Source organism: Lonchura striata, chromosome 2 (genome assembly GCF_046129695.1).
Source record: "Lonchura striata isolate bLonStr1 chromosome 2, bLonStr1.mat, whole genome shotgun sequence".
In the NCBI taxonomy this organism is placed as follows: domain Eukaryota; kingdom Metazoa; phylum Chordata; class Aves; order Passeriformes; family Estrildidae; genus Lonchura; species Lonchura striata.
The window spans coordinates 82,720,258-82,740,595 of record NC_134604.1 but is presented as its reverse complement, the minus strand read 5'-3'; the positions used below and the strand labels follow the sequence as shown (position 1 = coordinate 82,740,595).

Sequence of the window (20,338 nt, the reverse complement as noted above, 5' to 3'; positions counted from 1 at the left end):
ACCAAACAAGACAAGGTTGTTGCACAAGGTTGTGCAACTTGTCCTACACAGGCAGACTCACAGGTGGAGTCCACACAAGGTCCTGCATGACTCAAGACCTTAATCCACTCAACTGCCCTGCTGGTAAAGCTCTTGCATTCTTCAGCTGAGTTTCTACAACCTCCAGTGCCTTCAGCTGAAGCGTGGCTGAGCGGAATTTGGTTAAACCACTCTTTTTATGATGTAAAGGAACAGTGACATTTCCTAGCCCCTTTTCTTGAGTTGCAGCATCTCATCATTAGCACCAGAGATGATACAGCTAACAGAGTTTGCTCTATAACCTAAACAAGAAGATCTTAGGCCAAATAGCCCCAAAACTGCAGACATTAAGAGACTGCAGAAGCTCAAATTTGCACAACCAGACATTGCTTGGCAGAGTGCTGACTTGAAGACAAAGACCATATATCCTTTGCAAAGATACCATCTGCCCATCATTAGATCCAAATGCACAGATGGAATCCATCACTTGGCTCTGAAATCCATCACTGCTTCAGCTGCATGAGCAAAAAGTAAACGCCCAACCTTCCACCTATAATAGTGTAGCCCCATTTGCCTCCTTTCCTCTGTTCTATGTTAACAAAGGAGAGTAGTTCCTGTTTACAGTGAAAGGAAGATCCATGCCATAGAAATGCTCATTCACATCTGCTGGAAGTGTTGATTTTATGCTTGTTGTGACTAAATCATTGAAACTGAAACACCCCACAAGCAGAATAATGACTAAATAAAAGAGGGTTGTGCGTTCACTTGTCCCCTTGGATATAACCATACTATATAACTTGAATATAACCATGAGTCTGGTTCTGTATTGCTATGATGCAGGTAAGGGCACAAAATGAGGTGTTTACATTTAAGCCTTTTACTCAGAATTTTACCTAAAAATGTAAATATTTACACTTCACCTTTTGCCATATTTGGGCAAAATGCAGTTACAATTGCCTCTTCCAACAACAGACTACTTAAGCCTTCCAGCTTATGAATTATTGGGGAGAATATTTCTCTTACTTCTGAAGCTTACCTACATTTGGGACTTGAAGTGTTCCAATAGCTTTTTTAGACACAATAATTCTATAAATACTAACCTTTGAAGCACAATGGAAAACAAAATAAACACATGTAAAATAAAAAATTGTGGTTTGCATTTCATATACAATCCACCCCAAAATATCATTATTTGAAAGATATTAAAAGCGACACACTTGTGTTGCTAGCATTTTTAGAGAGTCAGAAGGCAGAGCATGCAAAATGGATTTCTTTTGGAGATAAGGCCCCTAAATCTGTATTTAGACACCTAAGTCAATGAGTCAGTGCGTAGACTCGGCAGACTTCTTTTAATGCTGCATTTTGTATCATTTTAATCTTAGCCTAAATATAAAATGAACAAATCCTTTTGTAGTCCTGGTGTTTGCAAACTTATCACCCAGCAGTGTCACCTTCTGCACAATCTTCTTCTAGGGTGGCCAGTCAGCTCAGAGAAGAAGCAGAATCATGGCAAAAGTCATGGCCCATCCCCTTCCTTTAGGCATGTGCAGACCAGAAAGCAGCCCCAGCAACACAAAAACACAGGGAAAACACTCTGGAGGAATTTGATTTTCCCTCTGCAGAGCACAGCAACTTTCCTAAACAGCCTAGAGAAAAAGCAGAAGTGCAGCCAACAGATCAACTTTGCGGACTGAGCTGATCCCCTCACTACAGGGAAAAGCTGTCTCTGGGATAAAATAAGAATGTTATCTTCCATCAGCTCTAGCATGCATTGCCAAAAAAGGCACAAAAAGCATATTGCAATGGTCTTAACAACTGACAAACAGTTTCATGTATTATCTCTGAATTTATCTCTCTAAAAAGAACTGTGAAATCTTTGTGAACATTGATGAAGGGGAGGTGGGGTGGTGTGGACAGAGCATGCGCAAGGTGGTTTGTGTGCAAGACTACAGCAGAACTTGTTCATGTGAGCACTTTAAGCCCACTTGGGCACTAAGTCATATCTTCAGATACAACACACACAAGGTTGTGCTTTTCTCACTTCACTTCTCTGAGCAGGTACACAGGAATCTTTGAGCAGCAACACCAGTCTTGTATTCTCAAGACCATGGGGTAAATGCCATATTATCCTCAACCCACTGCTCACTCAAACCAGGCAGCAAATAATGAACTGAAATGCAGGTGAACTTCTGCCTACATTCACCAAGGCTTGAAAACATGCAGGTCACATTCTCCTATTCTTACACTTGGAATACAAGTAGCACACAGCAAATAACACAGCAAAGAGCAGCACCAATGTACTTGCTTCCTGCACAGGAAATAAAGTGGGGCTTAGAATGAAGGACCAAAAGGATACATGCTCCACCCATCCACAAGACTGGCTTTCTCACCACTGTGCTTGTTCCCTTCAGACCAGACAAAGTTTTGATGTGGCAATTTCTTGGACTGCATGTGAATGTTTATCTATGCAGATCAATGTGTCCAAATATCATCCAGAAACAGTCCCTTCAGACCACATTCCCACAGGCTGGAGGCCAGGTCACAAGAAGAGCTTTAATCTCCTCTCTTCTCCAATACCTCATTAATGAGAACTACTCCCTGGCCATTTGGGAGTGCAGAAGTTTTTTGAAGTTAACGGAGCTCATTGCCAGCAGCATGTGAACACCAAGAAGTGTGTAAAACAATTGTTTTACAGCGTTCTTAAATGTCAGACTACAGGAAGGTTAGTCATTTAGCATTTTTAAATGCTATCAGGATTTTTGGACAGGAATTGGGAGAATCCTGTTAAAATTTCAGTGTTTTCCCTAGATGGACACACTTCCTATCTGTTCCCATAAGTAAAGCACTTTCCACATTTGCTATTAAATTCCTTCTGTTCATGTAGGTTCTGCTGTGTGCTCAAGAAACTTGTATTTGGTGACAAACCACTGAGTGCATCCCAGAGCACAAACTCACACCAAACTGCACTAACACCCATGACACAAAACTGTACATTGCTTGCAAAAGCACTTAATTTTTCTCTCACACACACATCAGAAGGTCCTATTTGAGAAGTTGAAGGTTTCCCTTGGAGCACTACATTCACAATATGGATGTTTCTGGCATGAGCTCTCCTGATGCTGACTTGACATCTTCCTTGTTATGACTGCAAATTCCTATCACTGTAAACCTAACTAATGAATCACGAGAAAAAAAGCAAACAAAAAAAGCAAAAAGAAAGAAAGGGAGAATGAAACCCTTTCAATTGCAGTGTCTGTAAAGACACAGTGATACATAAAATGTCTCAAATTTACAAGCAAAGCAGTATCCACTGGAGAAATAAAAAATGAATCTTTCATTCCTAAGTGCAAATATTCGGGGACAATGAACAGACAGAATACTGTATGTAATCAAAGAAACTGCCTTTTTTAAAATAACCTTATTCTGCAACTATTGAACACGACATCATGTACACATGCAGCCATATTTTCAGTGAACTAAGCAAAACAGATTACTTCTCTACAGATGTATCTAAAATATGAGGCTATCACAAACATTTACAGATGCATTTTCATTATCTCCTTCCTGAGAGTGTTAAAAAAAAGACAACTTTTCTCACTTATTTCAAATGAAGTATCCTCTCCTGTCTCTTTTACTTTTACTTACAAACAGGACTGCCCTACTGGTTCTGATAGCTGAATCTTGATGTACTTCTGACCATGGCATTTATTCCAGGAAAACCACTATAAATGTTACCCCAAAATATCTATCAAACAGAAACAGAAGCTTCACTGTCTATACAAAATATTTATTTAAATGTCACAGAACACTCTTTTCTGTCAGTATTAAATACATGACTATTTGAATAATCACAAAAATTCCCAGGCAGAGCTTCAGCCTAGAGCACAAACCAATATCTTATTATGGTATTTACCTTAAACCCCTATCTAAGGGAAGCAGCACAGAAACTATTTCTACCCTGACATGCTTATTATGCTTTTGGCTCCGAGTGTAGCTCCACAGCTGTGCTGAGCTCAATTCCCCAGCATATTCCCCTTACCCAGGCAATTTTGGTCCCATTGAGCCATGTGTCCCAGTGTACAATACTGAGGGGAGAGGAAGCACCAGCTTTGCCTTTTCACACCATGGCATATGTGCTGTAGACCCCATGGACTGGAATATAAACCTAGTTTAAACTCTTTTTAAGTTGAATTTTATCTGCTCTCAAAGAAGTTTCTCTGTAAGAGAAGCTGGAGTTTGCCTCCCTATGCTTCCACCCAGCATTCTGCCCAGATGTGACCAGGGAGAGAAGACAGGACAGAGGATTTGGCAAACTGCAGTCACTGGAAATAAGTAATTGTGATGCAAGGAAACCAGCACACATGTGTAGCAGGTAATAGTCTTTTCAAAACCTCTGGAAAAGAAAGTTACATCTGATCATCATTTCAAAGCACTGCAGATGGCAGCACCACTTCTGTGATCTTCTGGAAGCAAGAGAAATCAATACCATTCAGTGTGGAAATGTCAGCAGAAATGCTCAAAAATATTAGTATTTTAACAATTCCAAATTCTGAGAGACTCTTATTTGAAAATAGTTGCTGCAACAGCCTTTGGATTTTTAAAAATATTTAAATCCAATTGTGTTTTTTAAACACATGGTAAGCTCAAAGACAGTGGTTAGTTTTTCATTTTTTCCATTTTTTTAATGCTAAACTGAATTCCCTTGTGGCATTTTAACCCAACTGCAGGGGCACTGAAAGGGCACTGCAGCAACAGCAAAAAAAAAAATATATTTTATTATTTAATTGATTTTTGCTGTTTCGTCTAAAGGAAATTCTTTTGTATTTAAAAACAACAGAATTATCAACTAAAACTGCAGAGATGTTTTGAAATTACAGTTTAAATAATATCATTAAGGCATGCTTTAGCAATGTGCTCTTAAGGCAGACATAAAATGAAGCTGTATCTTCAAATTCCCTCTACAGCATCAAATGTTACTAAAAAGGCAAAGCCAATTTCCGCAATTTCCCCATGTTCCCTAAAAATGTTTTGAATTTAGCAGAACATTAATTTGGAGAAGATAAGGCAAGACAGACCACAGTCTGGTCCAAAGGGAAACAAAACGCCACAAAACTTGAGAGATCACGAGGGTCCTTTCAGCAGAGCTAAAAAGGCAGTCTAGACTAGGTAACATCACCAGTACCAGGATCATCAGATCTTCAGAAGGACACTCAGAAATGGAGACTGTGGAAAGGAGGATGGTGTGCAGACACTAAAATGTAATTTTTCCAGCAGAAAGCTTCCTTTCTCAGTTGTCACGGAGTATGTAAAATACACTACTTCTGTGTTCATATACATGCATTTCCCCTCCTTCTGAAATAATGTCCTCAGGCAACCTCCTTTTTTAACATGGACAAAAATCAAGAACTACACATCCCTTTGAAGTTTTCAGAAGTCCTATAAAATATTACAAATAACCAATTTGTGTTTCTTTTGCTTTTAATATTTCTGCCTGCTTACAAATGCTCCTGTAAAGCTAATTGGACACCATGACATTGGTTAAAGAAAATGCTTGAAATTAATCTAACTGACTGCTGCAATAGAAACTTAAAACCATACACCCTTTCCATAAATAATACAGAACTTTATTGCCCTCCTTTAAATCAAAGCACTTCAGACAATGTTTGCTGGAAAAATTCACCTTTTCAACTTCAGTATGGTTCAGGCTTTTCTCTTTGTCTTCACATATTCCCTGATGGTAGAGGGAGGTGAAAATCATGCAAGAGTTGGTCAGAAACCCAAAACTCCCTTCAGTTATACTGTTACCCCAAAACCCGTCACCTAGTCCACTGAGTTTTAATCCTGAATTGGCAATACCTACTTGGTGACAAGGGCAATTCTTTTGACACAGAGTACATTCTTTGAGAACCTGCTCAAAAATTTACTTTTTCAGCATGAAAAGTACTCAAAAGCTGAAGTTTGTTCCTCTACTGCCCCTCTAAAAAGATGTCTCTGCTGTACTGAAGAGAAAAGGAAACATTAGGCTGTGGATTCAAAGAAGTTGTCAAGAAGCAAAAACATTAAGTTGACTTAATAGCATAGTTGGGAAACTGTTCTGGGCCCACTCTTGGCAGAAACATGAGGACTAACTCAAGTTGTAGTAATATTTAAAACAACTCTGCAATTTTCCTTCTCCTCCCAACAGAACAACAGAAAATCTTAACAATAAATGAAAAACACCACACGTATTTAAGTGAGAGAAACCATCTAAACTTCCAACATTTTTCATCCTCATTTTTTTTTTAATCCAAAAGATTTGTACAGCATTTTTTAAAAATAACTTACAGGATCAAAAGGAAAATAAATGCATAGCTTTAAGTCCTTAGAATACAACCTCCCCCTATTGCGGAAGAGTTCAAAGTCATAAAGTGCTGCAGATATGACCACACATCAGACAAATTATCTAGTAACTAACTTATTTTTCTGGTTTATTTGACAATATTCCAGGCTTAGAACATTAAATAAAAAAATCTCACAGACAATGGGTAAGACTAACAATGGTTTTGCTCCTTTTTTTTTTCTTTTCTTTTCCTTTTTTTCAAAGAATGCTGAGACACATCAATTGAACCAACTACAATTTTATTTTGGATACCAAAAAATAAAAAGAAGCTGGAAGGAAGAGAGTAGTGCATTGCACTGATCTCAGTAAAACTCCTGGTAAGCGTCACTGTTTATGTTCAGCCCTAGGAGGATGAAGATGGATAAAATGCTGCCAGGGGAAGGCAATGTGCAGACCAAAGGTACTCTGGGCTTTGCCTTGATTGTGAGGGCACAGCTTTAAATTATGCTCATGTAAGACAAGATCCACACACTTCACACCAGCATTTGTGCAGGCCCTGGAGGGAGGGCTTGCAGTGGTGGTAACAGCTGCTGCACGTGATGACCACAAAAACCAAGAGCTCTTCCTGGCAGACTGCTGGGGTGTCACAGGAGCTCAAGATATCTCACTTCCTTCCATAATTTTATTTTGTTGCCCTCCCAGATAGCCTACATAATTGTGGAATTTTAGGCCAAGCCTGTGTTTTGCACCTTGGGCAAACATATACACCTCTTAGTGGACATGGAGAGTAGCAACATTCAACAGGATGCACGGTGCATGTACTTTGTACAAGCGCAAATCAGTTTTCAGGGGTCTGGAAAGTGAAACCCCAGGCTTACTAGCAGCCAAACACAGGCCACACCACTTGCTAATTGCATTTTTCCCAGGCTTAAACAGTTTTGCTTATGTAGTTTCAATTACTTACTTCACTGTTCCTTCAGCCTCATCTCTGTCCTTTTTCCTCACTCACCCATCCCTTCCCACCACATACAAAGAACACAGAGGCCTCAAACTTCCAAAAACTATTAAACCAAACCATAAACAAACCATCTGGCAATAGATTAAATTCCATCACTGTTCCCATTTTTGCATGTTCCTGCTGTCTGTGCTCTTTTTACAACCCAATGTCCACAGGTGCCATCATGATAAAAAAACACCAACTTTTTTCCTCCAGAACAGTAACAAGACAGATACTGCTCAACATAGTCGTAGACTAACACCGAGGTGGGAAAGGGAGGTGAGACACCAATAGCAGAAATAAAACCCCAGACAAACTTTGACTGTAAGTGGAAAATGCTAGGAGTCCTCCACTGCACCTCGGGAAAAAAAACTAGTTCATCCTACTTTGTGTCTAGAGTGAACTCTGATCCTGTTTATGACCTGTAGTATTTCAAAAGAGATGAGCGGGGGGGGTGGTCTTCAGGTTGCTTTCCTTTCTTTTTTCTTGTTTGTCAAGTTCTCAAAAGGGCTTAAAACACTTATGCTTGGAGACACAAAGGGAGTAGTTACAATACACAACTAATCAAAAACAGTACTCAAAGATTAGACTGGACAGGACTGAAGTCCACTCTACAAACTGAATTAAAGAGACAGGTGAAAAAAGTTTTTAAGTGCTAACATAACAAAAAAACAATATTAAAGAGTCACTAAGTACATGTGAGGAAATGGAGGGTCCCCTTCTTTTAAATATACTTACATAATAGTAAAGCTTTTTATTTTGCTTTTCTTGCCAACAAAATTTTCTAGCTCCCCTGGGCAAAGTCCCCATTAAATGAGGAGGCTAAGGATTTTCTAACACAGACAAACCATTAGACCCGTGGCCTGTAGACGTCTCCCTGCCCTCTCTCCCTCACCAAAGGGCTGATGCCTTGCCTGCTACACACCATGTGGTATCAGCCATGGCATCAGCACAAGGCAAAGGTAACACAACACTGCCTCGACCCCACACTTGGTTCCCACTTTGCAAAAGCACAAGAGACTACAATCAGGTCTTGCTTAGACACAAAGCAAAACAAAACAAAACAATGTTGCCATTTAGCTGCAGTCAAATGGTAAAACTGGACTAACGTGGACACGGCAATATAGGTGTTTATACCATTTACACTGCAGTGGAAAGGAAAATAAATTATCCTGGTATAAATGCATCCACACTACAGCCTATGCCAGCACAGTATCAGTTAAAATAATAACACATCAGTTCCCTAACCAACATAATTGTACCAACTGAACTTTACTAGCATAGACCAGACCAAAGACATGAGGTAGTGAAAATCAGGCTCAAGATCTTTTTTCATTCCATAGCAACAATATATTCTAAAAATATTCACTGCTCAGATGTATGGATTTTAAAAATATTTTAAAATCCAAAATTTAAAGCTAGCATCCTGTGTCATACAGGATTTGCAAATGGAGGCATAAATTTAAAAAACTTCCTCAAGGTCCTAATTCAGGAAAATAGTTTTATGATAGAAAGCACATAAGCATGTGCTTTCCACTGAAACAAGTGGAAAGGAAGCACATGGATAAGTGCTTTCTGAAATCGGGGCCACAGTCAGAAACCACGGTCTTTGTAGAATTTATTTCCTCATTCATTTCAGTGCTGTTTGATCACAAGTCATTCATGTTTTAAGACAGTGGGAAAAACACAGACAGTGGAAGGTAAATCAAGTTTGTTACAACTGTTCAATATTTACAGCATTCATAGCATAAAACAGAAGAATTTTTGGTAATTTAAGACAAATACCTCTTTTCTTTGTCATTAAATGTACCGCAGCAGTTCTGTTAAACAAACCCACTGTCTCGAATATTAAAGAAACTGTTGTTTATGTTTACCGAGTCATTTAAATTAAAGATCTGTTCCTGTTCCAAACCCCACTCTCCTTCATCTTCGTCCTCCGGTTCTGCCTCAGACCCATTGCGACTGTTTTCATACAAAAAGATCTGCTCATCCACATGAGCCGGGGCTAACCGGTTTCTCTTTGCACTCACAACATTAGCAGAAGAACCAAAAAGGCGTTCAGGGAAGACCCTTGTGGCCAGAATACACCAGTATTTTTGAAGAACCTTTGGTAAAACTGGAAACAGTGCTAATCTGTCAGACCACCACTTCAACGGGTCTTCATTCAAACCGAGGACCTTTTGTGACTTGAAGTTGCTCAATTCCTCAAGGATTTGAGCATGCCATTCCTCCTGGTCTTCCACGCCTCCTGTCTGGCAAAAGATCTCTGCGAGCATGTTGTTGATGACACTGGTAGGAGGAGGAGTAGAGGAGATGATGATTTTTTTCATAGGGGGCTCTTCAGAAACAGTGAAGAATTTCTCCTCAGTTCTAAAACTATTTTCTTTTACTTTCTCCAGCAGGCTTTTTGCTTCTTCCACCACTCTGTTTTCCACTTGCTGCCTCTCAAAGGCTGAAAGAAAAGGTAGTTTTTTGTAGCGGGGATCCAAGAAAGTTGCAACATTGAGAAACATGTCTATCTCCGGTGTGTGCTGGTAGGTGGTTGACAACTCTTTAGCAATCACCTCCTTTGCCATGCTGATTTCTTTCAAATCGTTCTCTTTGATGTTCAGAGTGGTATTCAGAAGCATGTGGAGAAGTGGCTTCACCATACTTATCGTCGGGTACTTTGAAGCAGACATCATCTCTGCAACCTGCTTGAAAGGCTGGAGCAGCTCCACCAGCCCCTCGATTGTATTCCACTCACTGGATTCCAGCATGAGGTGGTGGTTGTTGCTGTCCTCCACGAGAACAGCTGCAATGACAAACTGCTGCTCCTTGAGGCGCTGCAGCATAGCAAGCGTGCTTCCCCACCAGGAAACACGGTCACTTACCAGCATGCAGTGGAGAATATTTTGCTGCTTCTGCTTTTCACTCAGCATGTACATTGCAACCGTAGACTGCTGAAAATACTCCACCAGCTTTCGGCACCTGGCAAGAAGGTTGCACAGTTTGGGGAGCTGAAAAGCTTGTTGTATTCCTGCGTTAAAAGAGTGGCCCAAACAAGGCATCTGTACGGGAATATCTAAGAGAGAGCAAGCTTTTACAATGTCTTTACTGTAATCTGTTGTAGCACCAAAGACTTTTGTATTGATCCCCCACTCAATGAATGTTTCGTAAAGGACTCTTGTAATGGTCTCTGCAGTGTTATCCTCTGGTACTTCGAATGTTTTCAAACACCGTGAGTTCACAGCCAGGCAGTTGGCAGGACCGCTGCTGAGAAAGTGAACTGCCACAGTTACATATGACCTGTTCTGGTTTTCACTCCTCCACATGTCTGTGGATATGCCACACCACAGAACCTCAGTGAGCTCTTTCAGCACAATTTCTCTAATAGCACTGTACTTTTCAGGAATTGCTTTTGTACAGAAGTACTTCCGGCTTGGAAGTTCATACCTGGGATCCGCTGTTCTCAAGAGGGCCTTGAAGGTAGGTTCATCAACAATGGAGGCTGGATACATGCCCTCGCAAATTAAGCTGATGACTGCAGATGTCAGTTCCTGATGTTTTTTGTTTTCGTAGTTCTGGTAGGTCTTCATGATGAGGCTATCTTGAACAACCTGCTGCGATGACTCCGGCTTGATTTTTGAAAATGCTGTGGCAAAGGCTTCCCTCATTTGCTCAGTGTTACTTTTCACAAACTCACAGAATTCATCAGGGTGGTTTTTCTCAAGGTGGTAGGAAAGGTTGGATGTATTTCCCGAATAGGCAATCTGTGCCATGCAAATACGGCAGTAGATCTTCTTCCACTGTAATATGCATCCTTCTGCATTGGTATCAAACCCAAAGTACTTCCACACTTTACTCTTTGCTCTCGGGTGAGCCACTAACTTTAGGTCTGATGGGGAACCTTCTAAACTTTTATTCTCCATTGCTTCTTGGCCACCGTCCCACCTTTTGATCCTTCACTCATTAATGAGTACCTGATAAAGGCAGTAAGATAAAGATACAATGAGAAAGCACAAGTTTGACCACACTCAACTATGTGAAATCAGCGTTTCTGTGAATGCATCAAGAAACCTACTCACTAATTACATTTGCAAATTTAAAGACGAAATTTGCAGGAAGTGTGACCTACAAGAAGCCCACTGGATTGTCAAAAATTAAAAGGGGTTTTAATATATCCCATTCTGCTGTGAAACTGAGCTAGAAGACCTGAGTAAATATTTTTTCTGGAATTTCATAATTCTGGGTAAAGAAACTATAAGTTTCACCACAGACTTGACAAATTACTGCCACAAGAATTGGTCACCTGCTATAGGATTTTCCTGCCTCTTAAGTTAGAACTAGACCAACATCCTCTTGCCAAAGAATTACTGAACTTTGTTGTTAACATTTATTTCAACTGAAACCTGATACTAAAGGAGCAAAGGTTTTCTTGTTTGTTTATTTTGAAAGAGTTTTGTAAGCTTGATCTAACTCTTCCAGCTTTTGCTTTAAAAAAAATCCTAATAAAAAATCTGTGATGCAAATTATGGCAATAACCTGCTCCTCTCAAATGTAATGATGTTTTCTGACTGAAATAAAAAGAAAAGGAGCTTGAACCTACATGCAGATCAACAATACATGTCTGACACCTTTCCTGTCCTTCTCTTTCTGAAATCAAAGTCATCTCCTGAAGTACCAGTTCACATTTGTGGTTCCTGGAATAACAGTACATTATAATCACAGGAAAAGCAGACAGGGAAGCATTAATAATTGTTATTATCCACATCAGCTGGAAAAAAATTTTGCAGCATTTTCATCAAAAGGCTACAGGAGTTGGGAGGGAATGACACTAGAGATGAGTATGATGATAAGGCAAGACTTGGCAATCTGTACCTTGATATCTGCACAGGAAAACGCTTCTTGTGCAGTCACATGCAAGTGCTACTTGAGGCCAAAAGGGCCTCTGTAAACAGTGCTGGCAGCTGGCACTCACCAGAGCTGATCTCACTACACCAAAAAGCCAAGTCACAGCACAGCACAAATGCACTGACACTTCTCTATTTCTTCCACACCACAGTGACAACAACAAGCCCTTTTCCAGGGTCTTGGTCAGCACTGGGAAGGAGAAGGAAGACATTAGTTAGACATGGATGCAGCTTCCTTCACAAAAATCTAGAGAAAGAGAAGAGAAGAAGAATATAAGGAGCATCAACTGAAAACAATGGCATTGCTACTTCTCTGCTGTTCAGGAGCTGCACCTGTGCCCAAGCCTAGAAAGCCTCAAGTGGTAAGATTGACTGGTTAGGGCAGGAAGAAAGAATCTGACTTTTTCATACTGCTGCAAGGGAATATTAAAAAAAAAACAACCCAAACGTGTGCAAGCTTCTCTGGGGTGCTTTCTGCTGCTGGAGAACATTCACAAGAAAAGATGGTTTTCTCTTTGAACTACAGCTGGTATTTTGCAACATTTTCTGAATGTCATGAATGGAAAACCAAAGACAGGTTAACCGATACCATGCTTATCTAAACACAGCTGTTGAGAAGCAGAATGAGAGATGCAGGGCAAGCATTTTATTGGATTTGTTCTGAAGATTTACTTCTGGGTGTAGACACTTTGCATTTTTTCCTGAGGGAGGGGCAAAGTTCTGCCTGCTAGCATGCCTTCTACTGTGATTCATTCAGTGCCTTTAAGTTGCCAGGATAAACTATTGATTCAACATGGTAATGCTGCCTAATTCCAAACAAGTGCATATCAACAGCACCAAGGTATGCAATCCCACAAAAACGCATGATTTTGAAAGACCAAGTGGTGTAATGAGTAATGAAGTAACCCTGCCATGCTATCAGATAGTGCACTGTCATATCATATTGATAAATATTATCATAACTTTTAGATTGTTTCAATCCATGACATGGTGTCTCGAGGAAGCACAGAGGCTCATGGCATTTCCTTAAATCTTACAGTTTTCCCTGCATTTACCTGGCAATTCCTGAAAGAAAGGAGAAAGGCACCAAAATAGAAGAGTTGATGCATCTTTAATGTTTAGAATTAGTATGACACACCTTGGATCATAAAAAGTTCATCACCAACTTACAAAGTAGAAGTTATTTCAGAGTATGGGAGTGTTACAAAGTCACTGTACTCTTCAATTTTACGTATGTTACAGTTTTGCCTTCACATTGTGATGTATCAGGCACTTGGCAACAGTGGCACAGAGTAGCATCGCCACAGCTAAAGATATGCCAGTATAATACAGCCTTTAGTAACAGCTCAAATATAAACTGCTCATCATGCCTGCCTCTCATTGAGTGTTGCACAGAATAAGTAGCATTACAAACACAAACCCAAACCCCGCACCTCTCATTTTACTCCAGGAAGAGGTAAACTTCTCTACTTTCAGAAAAACAGTGTTCAGTCTAGTCCTGGCAAAAACAACAGTAATCCTGAATTCCCATGCATGGGAGAGCAATTTTGGAGCACCTGCTGTTTCTTTCCTTTGCCTTCTCCACACAGCCGGTCAACACCAGCCAGTACCAGGACCGAGGCTTCTAAGAGCCTGCAGAGAGAATCCTCTGCTGGCTTGGCAGCGAAGCTGCCACAGGAGGAGGAAGAGTCCAGACTTTCTGGGCCTAGCACCACATCCCTGCTGTTCTTGGGGCAGGCTGTGCTGTCTCCTCACACCTCTCAGACGCCCTGTCTCATTCTCCTAACACAAACACAAGACTTCTCTCTCCAGGGCAGGTCTTGGGCCAAAATATGAATGCCAGTGATGTCTTGTGTCATGATGGCTAGTGAAAGCAGCTGTGTTACCCTTGCAGGCAGGGCTCGGCTTCCCCACTGGCAAAGAAAATTGGTTCAAAACCTGCACGACAGTCACTTGGATTGTGAAACCAAGCACAGGGATGTGAGGAAATGTGGGGTGTGCAGACACCCTGCAACGTTAGCTCTGACTATCTGTGCATGCACAGCAATGGCACCCTGTGGGTATCCTTGTCCCACAACCTTTGCCTTAGTCACTAAAGGGGCAACTATAATGCAAGTGATTCCTCATTCTGAAACTAACTTAATGACTCTTGTAGGGGCATGCATGGAGAGAGGGTTTAACTGCTTGATGTAACTGCATTTTTGCCTGCCATCAATCCTTTCCACCTGATCATTTCTCTACCCACCTCTGGATGATTTACAAGCTGGAGCTCACGCAGCTTTGAGCAGGAAGTGCTCAGGCTCCCACTACACTTTACTCATATAAAGTAAGAGACCTCAAAATATGAATCAAAATTACGAGATGTATGATCCTAAATCAGTATTTCACAACTGTAAAGAAACTTGGTACAAATGTAGATACTGAGTAAGAAAAAACTGAGGAAACTTAAAAAATGTATGAAATCTTAAACACTTTTAAGACGAACAGGAGTCAACCTTTAAGGTCTCTTTAATTTATTCCACATAACCACATTCTTCAGATACAGCTTTCTACACATCAGGTTCCAAATTTAACTACAAAGACTTCAAAACTACTACGTGACACTCAAGATTTAGGTTTCCCCTACTAAATTTCAATGAAATATGTGCAGTAGAAGAAAAAAATGCAGGAGGAAGATGCCAAATAAATTCCTTGAGAAATTTTTAATTATATGAACCATTTTTCTAATCAGTAGGATGATTTTTGGCGATCACCTTTCCACTGGTAATATCTTGGTGTCACAATTAATACTGGTTTCTCTTTTATCAATCCACAGATTAGATTTGTGTTTTTAAAAAGCTGTTTTAATCAAAAACTTTAGTCATGCAGGGTTTTTTTCCTCCCTCCAATTAATTAAGATTAAGCACTGAAAAGAAGTCCAAGCAGTAATTTCTAAGAAAACTATTAATAGTTTAAACCACTGAACACTAAAACTACATTTAAGCAGTAATACTGTTTATGTAATTAGTACTTGGAGAAGTATTTTTAAGTTTAACTTAAGTTCCCCTTTATTTCGGCACTTTCCTCTATGTTGATTTTAGTTAGCAAAGCAATCACTGACTGCACACCCTGTTTGTAGTCTCAGCTCTGTATTTTCCTTCCCTGAGCTTCAAGATCTGAATTTCAGGTCAACTTCCCTACTCAGTGTTGAGGTGGGGGACATTCACTTGAATAGAGAATGTTATGATTTTTTCAGCTTTCAACTCAAAATAATTATCAGGTTTTTGCACTGAACCTAGATTTCAGAGCTCAAATTCTTTCCCCCAAAAAATGACTTGAATTCCATCTATAAAAATCAGATGAACTCCAGTAGGATGTGAAAGAACACAAGGGTCACTTTTAAAAGCACATGTGCCAAGAGCACACAACTCTTAAATTAGGGTAAAGAAAAATAAAAGTGAAACTAGTTTTGTTTACTTGGATTAAACTCCTGAGCCCTTCTTCACAACAAGGATAAGAAAGCAACCTTCTCTTGGAAAATTCAGAGGCAGAAGGGCTGCTCTGAGACCAGAACTTTTCACCCATCTGCAGAGCTGAAGGACACGCCAGCAGACATCCCTCTCTTTTAAATCTTCCAAGCAAGATCGGCAGCACTGCTGCACAGAGAGTGGGAACTCTGATATGGAAACTGGGGCCAAGGAAGACAGGATCAGAGGAATGCCTCCCGGTCCTGTCCTTCCCAGCTCCCCTTTGCCACTCCAAACTGTCCCAAGGAAGGCATCCTGACAATAAAATGCCTGTACTTGTGAGAGTTATGGACACCCCTTAGAAAAGATACAGAAAATTTTAAACATACAGACCTTTCTGGACTACCATCTGAAAAAGGTACTCAGGGTTTTCTTACAGGAACTGTAGTTTACTGATCCAAGCTTGTTCTAAAAACACTTCAGCTTTTTGTTACACTGACATCACTATTTTGAAGTTATTATGGAAACAAGGTTCATCTGGGTAAAAAGGTTCCAGTTGTTAAGGTGAATCACTTCTTTAAGCAATGGCTGGAGACAGTGAATGAAAGCAAGGCAGCAGGTAACTGCCAAGAGGGAACTGCGTGCAAACAACTAACTGAGGAGGAAACCACTTATCCTTGGAAAAAAAAAATCACAAGTTAGGGCTCAAAGAAAACTTTTCACATCTGTCAAATGTGCCTTGGTCCCACTTAGGTAAGTGACATTTCCTAGATTGGATCTTCATTGCCTTGCTCTGGCATTTCCAAATTCAACACTTTTTTTTCAATAGCAAAGAGCAGAGTGCAACAAAACACTGGGTCACATTTTCATCATGCCGTTTCTCTGGTTCAAAAAAAGATTTGGAAAGTGTTACACACCCTAGGCAAAATACCCAAATTTCCCCTGCCAAGAAACGCTAATGCTAGAAAAATGCTCAGATTACTTCAAACCATACGCACATCTGCCCTTTTTGTCACCAGGGTCTTCTCGTTTGTTTGAGGGTTTCATTGCTGCCTTTTGAGAATGAAGAAGGGAATCCCAGGAGAAGAATCAGAACTGAATAAAAAGTACACCAACTCTACCCAAGGATGCAATGTGTGAAAAGATAAAGAAATAAGTTCCTATTGTGCGGTGTACTTGTTCCATCTCCTTCCCAGTACTTCAGATACTGCCTATATCAATATCCTCATCTGCCTGAATTCCTTACTGAAAGACTAGGCCCTCTCAATATTACATTTTTTACTGTTCCTCTGGTTAAAACTATCAACAGGGCCACAAAGGCTCGCTGATAAGGACAGAAGGTTAAAGGCATTGACTTCAATGCAGCTTTATCGTCACTCTGATGATAACCTACACATCTGCCCGAACTCATAGTTTGCTCTAAGTTTATAAACTCAGAAGCATTTTAGTCTTCAAGAGTTATGCGAGCAGATCATTGTTTTTTTTTTCAGATAAACTCAAAGTTTCCCCTAAGTTAGAATTTAACACACTGCTGATACAAATCAGAAAAGTGCAAAAACCTAACTCCTTAAACCAACAACTAACCTGAAGTCCCTTAGAAAAAACTACAAGTGTCACTCACTTGTCAGCTTAAAAGCTGTCAGCGAGTGTCAGCCGGTATCAAGTACTCAGCTTTTAGAGCACAGGTACGTTCACCTCCTGGAGCAGCCGAGACAGGGAAGCCGAAAGCGGCGGTCCCGACCGCCCCGGTGGGGTGGGGGCACAGGGGGCAGGAGCGCCCGGGCCGGAGGAGGCTGCCCGCCGCTGCCCGCCTTCCGAGCACCTACCTGGGCCGAGGGAGGCAGCGCCCGCGCGGCTCTGCGCCGAGCTCTCAGGAGACACTGTCAGAGAGCCAAAGAGAGGAAGAAGAGAAGGGGGACCCCCGGACCACAGAACCCCCACACCGCCTCCCGAGGCCACAAGTCAGGCCGGCGTGCAGCCCGGCGCCCGTCCCGGGCCGGCCCCCCGCCCCGCCCCGCGTCCGGGGCGGCCGCGGCCCGGGGGCCGGCCGGGGCGGTGGGGCCGGGGCCTGGCTGGCAGCGAGGCGGGTGCGGCGGGGGCGGGACGGCGCCCCGCCAGCCGCAGCCCCCCGGGGCCCTTCCCTCGGGCAGCTCGGCGGGTCCTGCTCGGCCGCCGAAGGGGAGCAGGGGTGGAGTCGGGCGGCCCTGCCCCGCTTCGGGGGATGCGGCTCGGCCCGGGCGCCCCCCGCTATAGCCAAGGTCGCGGCTGCCCTGCCCTGTGCCCTCCGTCCCTGCCCTGTCAGCCGCTGCCGGCTGGGCCCCGCGGTCCCGGCCCCAGGGCCCCGAGCTGCCGCCTGCCCCGGGTGCGTGGGGGAGGCGCGGCAAACTTTCCCCTCTCCGCGGCGGGGGCCGCCGCCCCCCGGCCCGGAGCCGCCCCGCCCCGCGGCGCTGGCTGCGGTGCTCACCTGAGGCCGGGGCGCACCGCGGCTGGAAGCGGCGGCGCAGCTGGTGCAGGATGACGCGAAGGCCGATGCAGTACACCCGGAGCAAGGGCACCAGCGCAGACAATAGCGACATGGCCGCCTCCCGCCCCGCGGCGGCAGCGGGCTCGGGCGCGGCGGGCACGACGCTGGGCGGACAGGCGGCCGGCGCAGCGTTTCCGCCGGGCCGGGCCGGGGAGCGCGGCGCGGCCCCCACCCACCCGCGGAAGGGAAAGCGCCGCCGCTGTCACAGCAGCGCTCGGGCTCGCCGCGGCTCCCGCCCTTCTGGGCATGTGCGGCGGCGGGGGAAGGGAAGGGAAGGGGCGGCGGCGGCGGCGACAGCGCGGCGGCTCAGCCCCGCCGGCCGCCCGAGCAGCTGGGCAGGGGGACACGCAGAGGGGCGGCGGGCGCGACCCAGCAGCGCGGGGGGAGGCGGCAGCGGCGTGACAGCCCGCCCGCTGAGGGCGCGGGGTTGGGGCGCAGAGACTCTGCTGCCACCTCTGTGACAGCCACAAGCCCGTCCGTGCCGAGGCGGAGCGAGGCACACGGCGTTGCTTCAGGATCCCGTGGCTGAAGGCGCTCATCGGGTTGTCTCGCCATTTCCCTTCACTCTAGCACAAATGAGGGGCTGCTGCGGATCCCCACAGCGTCGCTGGGTCTGGGCACGACCCCTCTCACCTCGGGCATCCCTCAAGCTCACTCCTCTAGAGGTCTCAGTTGCAGGTACCGATTTCTCCAAATGCAGCTCAGTGTACGGAGCTTTCCTACCTCAGGAAGGAAACCGGGACTTCACATCTGTCTTACGAATGTCTTATTTACAATAACTGGTATATCGCATGCTATATCGTGTTGTCAGTTTTCAATACTCAGCCGTCGTCTGAGTACTCGGGATAGAAAAGCGGGTCCTGCCTACCAGTTCTTCTGGTAGATGTCTGGTTTCGGCTACAGGAAATAGAGCGTCTAGTCCTAATGCCGTGGTTTTCATTCACAGAACCGGTGGGTTTTCAAAAATGCAGATGAGCTTCAGTATCGATACAAACCAAAATCAGTCATTGCACAATAGGAGACGTTGGCCCATATGTTCAGTTTCAAACCTTTAGGTAACTTTTTGTGTCCGAGAAAGATGGGAAGCCATACAAAGTTCTGGAAGTGTATTTGAAATGCAATCTCCTAGCCTTTAAAAAAAAACCCACTCCATACTTTCTAAAAAATAGTGCAATTAACAACATACTTTTTCAGTATCTTGTTACATTGCTCAGCAGAACTGACTTCATACCTTCTGTTAGAAACACACATAAAGTAAAAGCATAGTGTATAGTTGCTCCAGGACAAAACCAACCATTTAATTTTATGGATCTCTGGTGATTTTTTTTTTTTTATTAACACAGAGAATTAGGCAAACATAAATGATAGACATCATTAAGTCACATCAATGAGGGATTAATTCTTAATGTATATTTTTGCAACCATGCATGGAGTAGTAGAAAGAGCAACACATAACACAACATGAAAGAAGAAACACATTAACTAAAGGTGAATTATTCTTTCAGCTTATCTCAGTAAAAATCAAATCCCAACTCTTTTATGTTGCTTTACATCCTTTTCTCACAGCTACACCATTAATGAAAGCCCTTTCAACATTAAACTGTGAAACTTGCCTACAGTGTATTTACACAATCTGTATATAAATAAACCATACTTTCTCAGATTTTCTAGTATAATAAAATCAATTGATTCAAGATACTGCGATAAACACTCCTCTGTCTTTTTCAGACAATGCTATCCAAGGAATGAGACTTAAGTGAGGGAAAACTGATGGGTTAACATTACAATCTTATTGGACCCACTCCTTTTTCTCAGCGTGTTACAATGATTTTCAGCCCTCCATGGTTCATGAGTACAGTGTTACAGAAAAGATGAGAAAAAATTTTTTCCAACTGTATCTTAAATTATTTTTTTCTAAAGGCTAATGGGGCATGGAGGAGGAATGAAAATAATTACAAAAGGCTGCAGTCTTTGATTCTTTGCAAATAGTCTTCTAATACATGCTTATTTTAATCAATACTTTCTTTTGTTTGGTTTTCAACAGCTTGCATCTTATTATTGACACTTTGGTTTTTCTTGCAAACATTTACTCCAAAGCCTCAAGTATTCAGTCTGGAATCTCATCCATCTACTTTAGATATG

General features: G+C 42.6%; 2 protein-coding genes across 3 annotated transcripts in view; both read right to left on the bottom strand.

Moving 5' to 3' along the window:
- The window catches only part of DHRSX (dehydrogenase/reductase X-linked), a 160,645-nt gene extending 142,291 nt beyond the window's left edge, over positions 1–18,354 (bottom strand). Inside the window, exon 1 of the mRNA XM_021546634.3 lies at positions 18,137–18,354. Within this exon, the coding sequence (XP_021402309.1) occupies positions 18,137–18,248 (112 nt within the window). The 5' untranslated portion in view covers positions 18,249–18,354. The remainder of the gene's footprint in view (positions 1–18,136) is intronic.
- On the bottom strand, positions 6,252–18,241 carry ZBED1 (zinc finger BED-type containing 1). Of its 2 annotated transcripts, none has more exons than XM_021546632.2 (2): positions 18,137–18,241; positions 6,252–11,296 (listed from the first exon to the last, which is right to left on the bottom strand). In XM_021546632.2, the coding sequence occupies exon 2, from the start codon at positions 11,243–11,245 to the stop codon at positions 9,158–9,160; it is 2,088 nt and encodes a 695-aa protein (XP_021402307.1). In that variant the 5' UTR covers positions 11,246–11,296; positions 18,137–18,241; the 3' UTR covers positions 6,252–9,157. The 2 variants fall into 2 exon arrangements, with proteins under 2 accessions (XP_021402307.1, XP_021402308.1); XM_021546633.2 differs by lacking the exon at positions 18,137–18,241 and adding an exon at positions 17,499–17,668.
- Positions 18,355–20,338: the final 1,984 nt, after the last annotated feature.

Bases quoted from the DNA above. Each gene is read 5' to 3' on its own strand.
- ZBED1 (XM_021546632.2), bottom strand. From the start codon at position 11,245: ATGGAGAATAAAAGTTTAGAAGGTTCCCCATCAGACCTAAAGTTAGTG.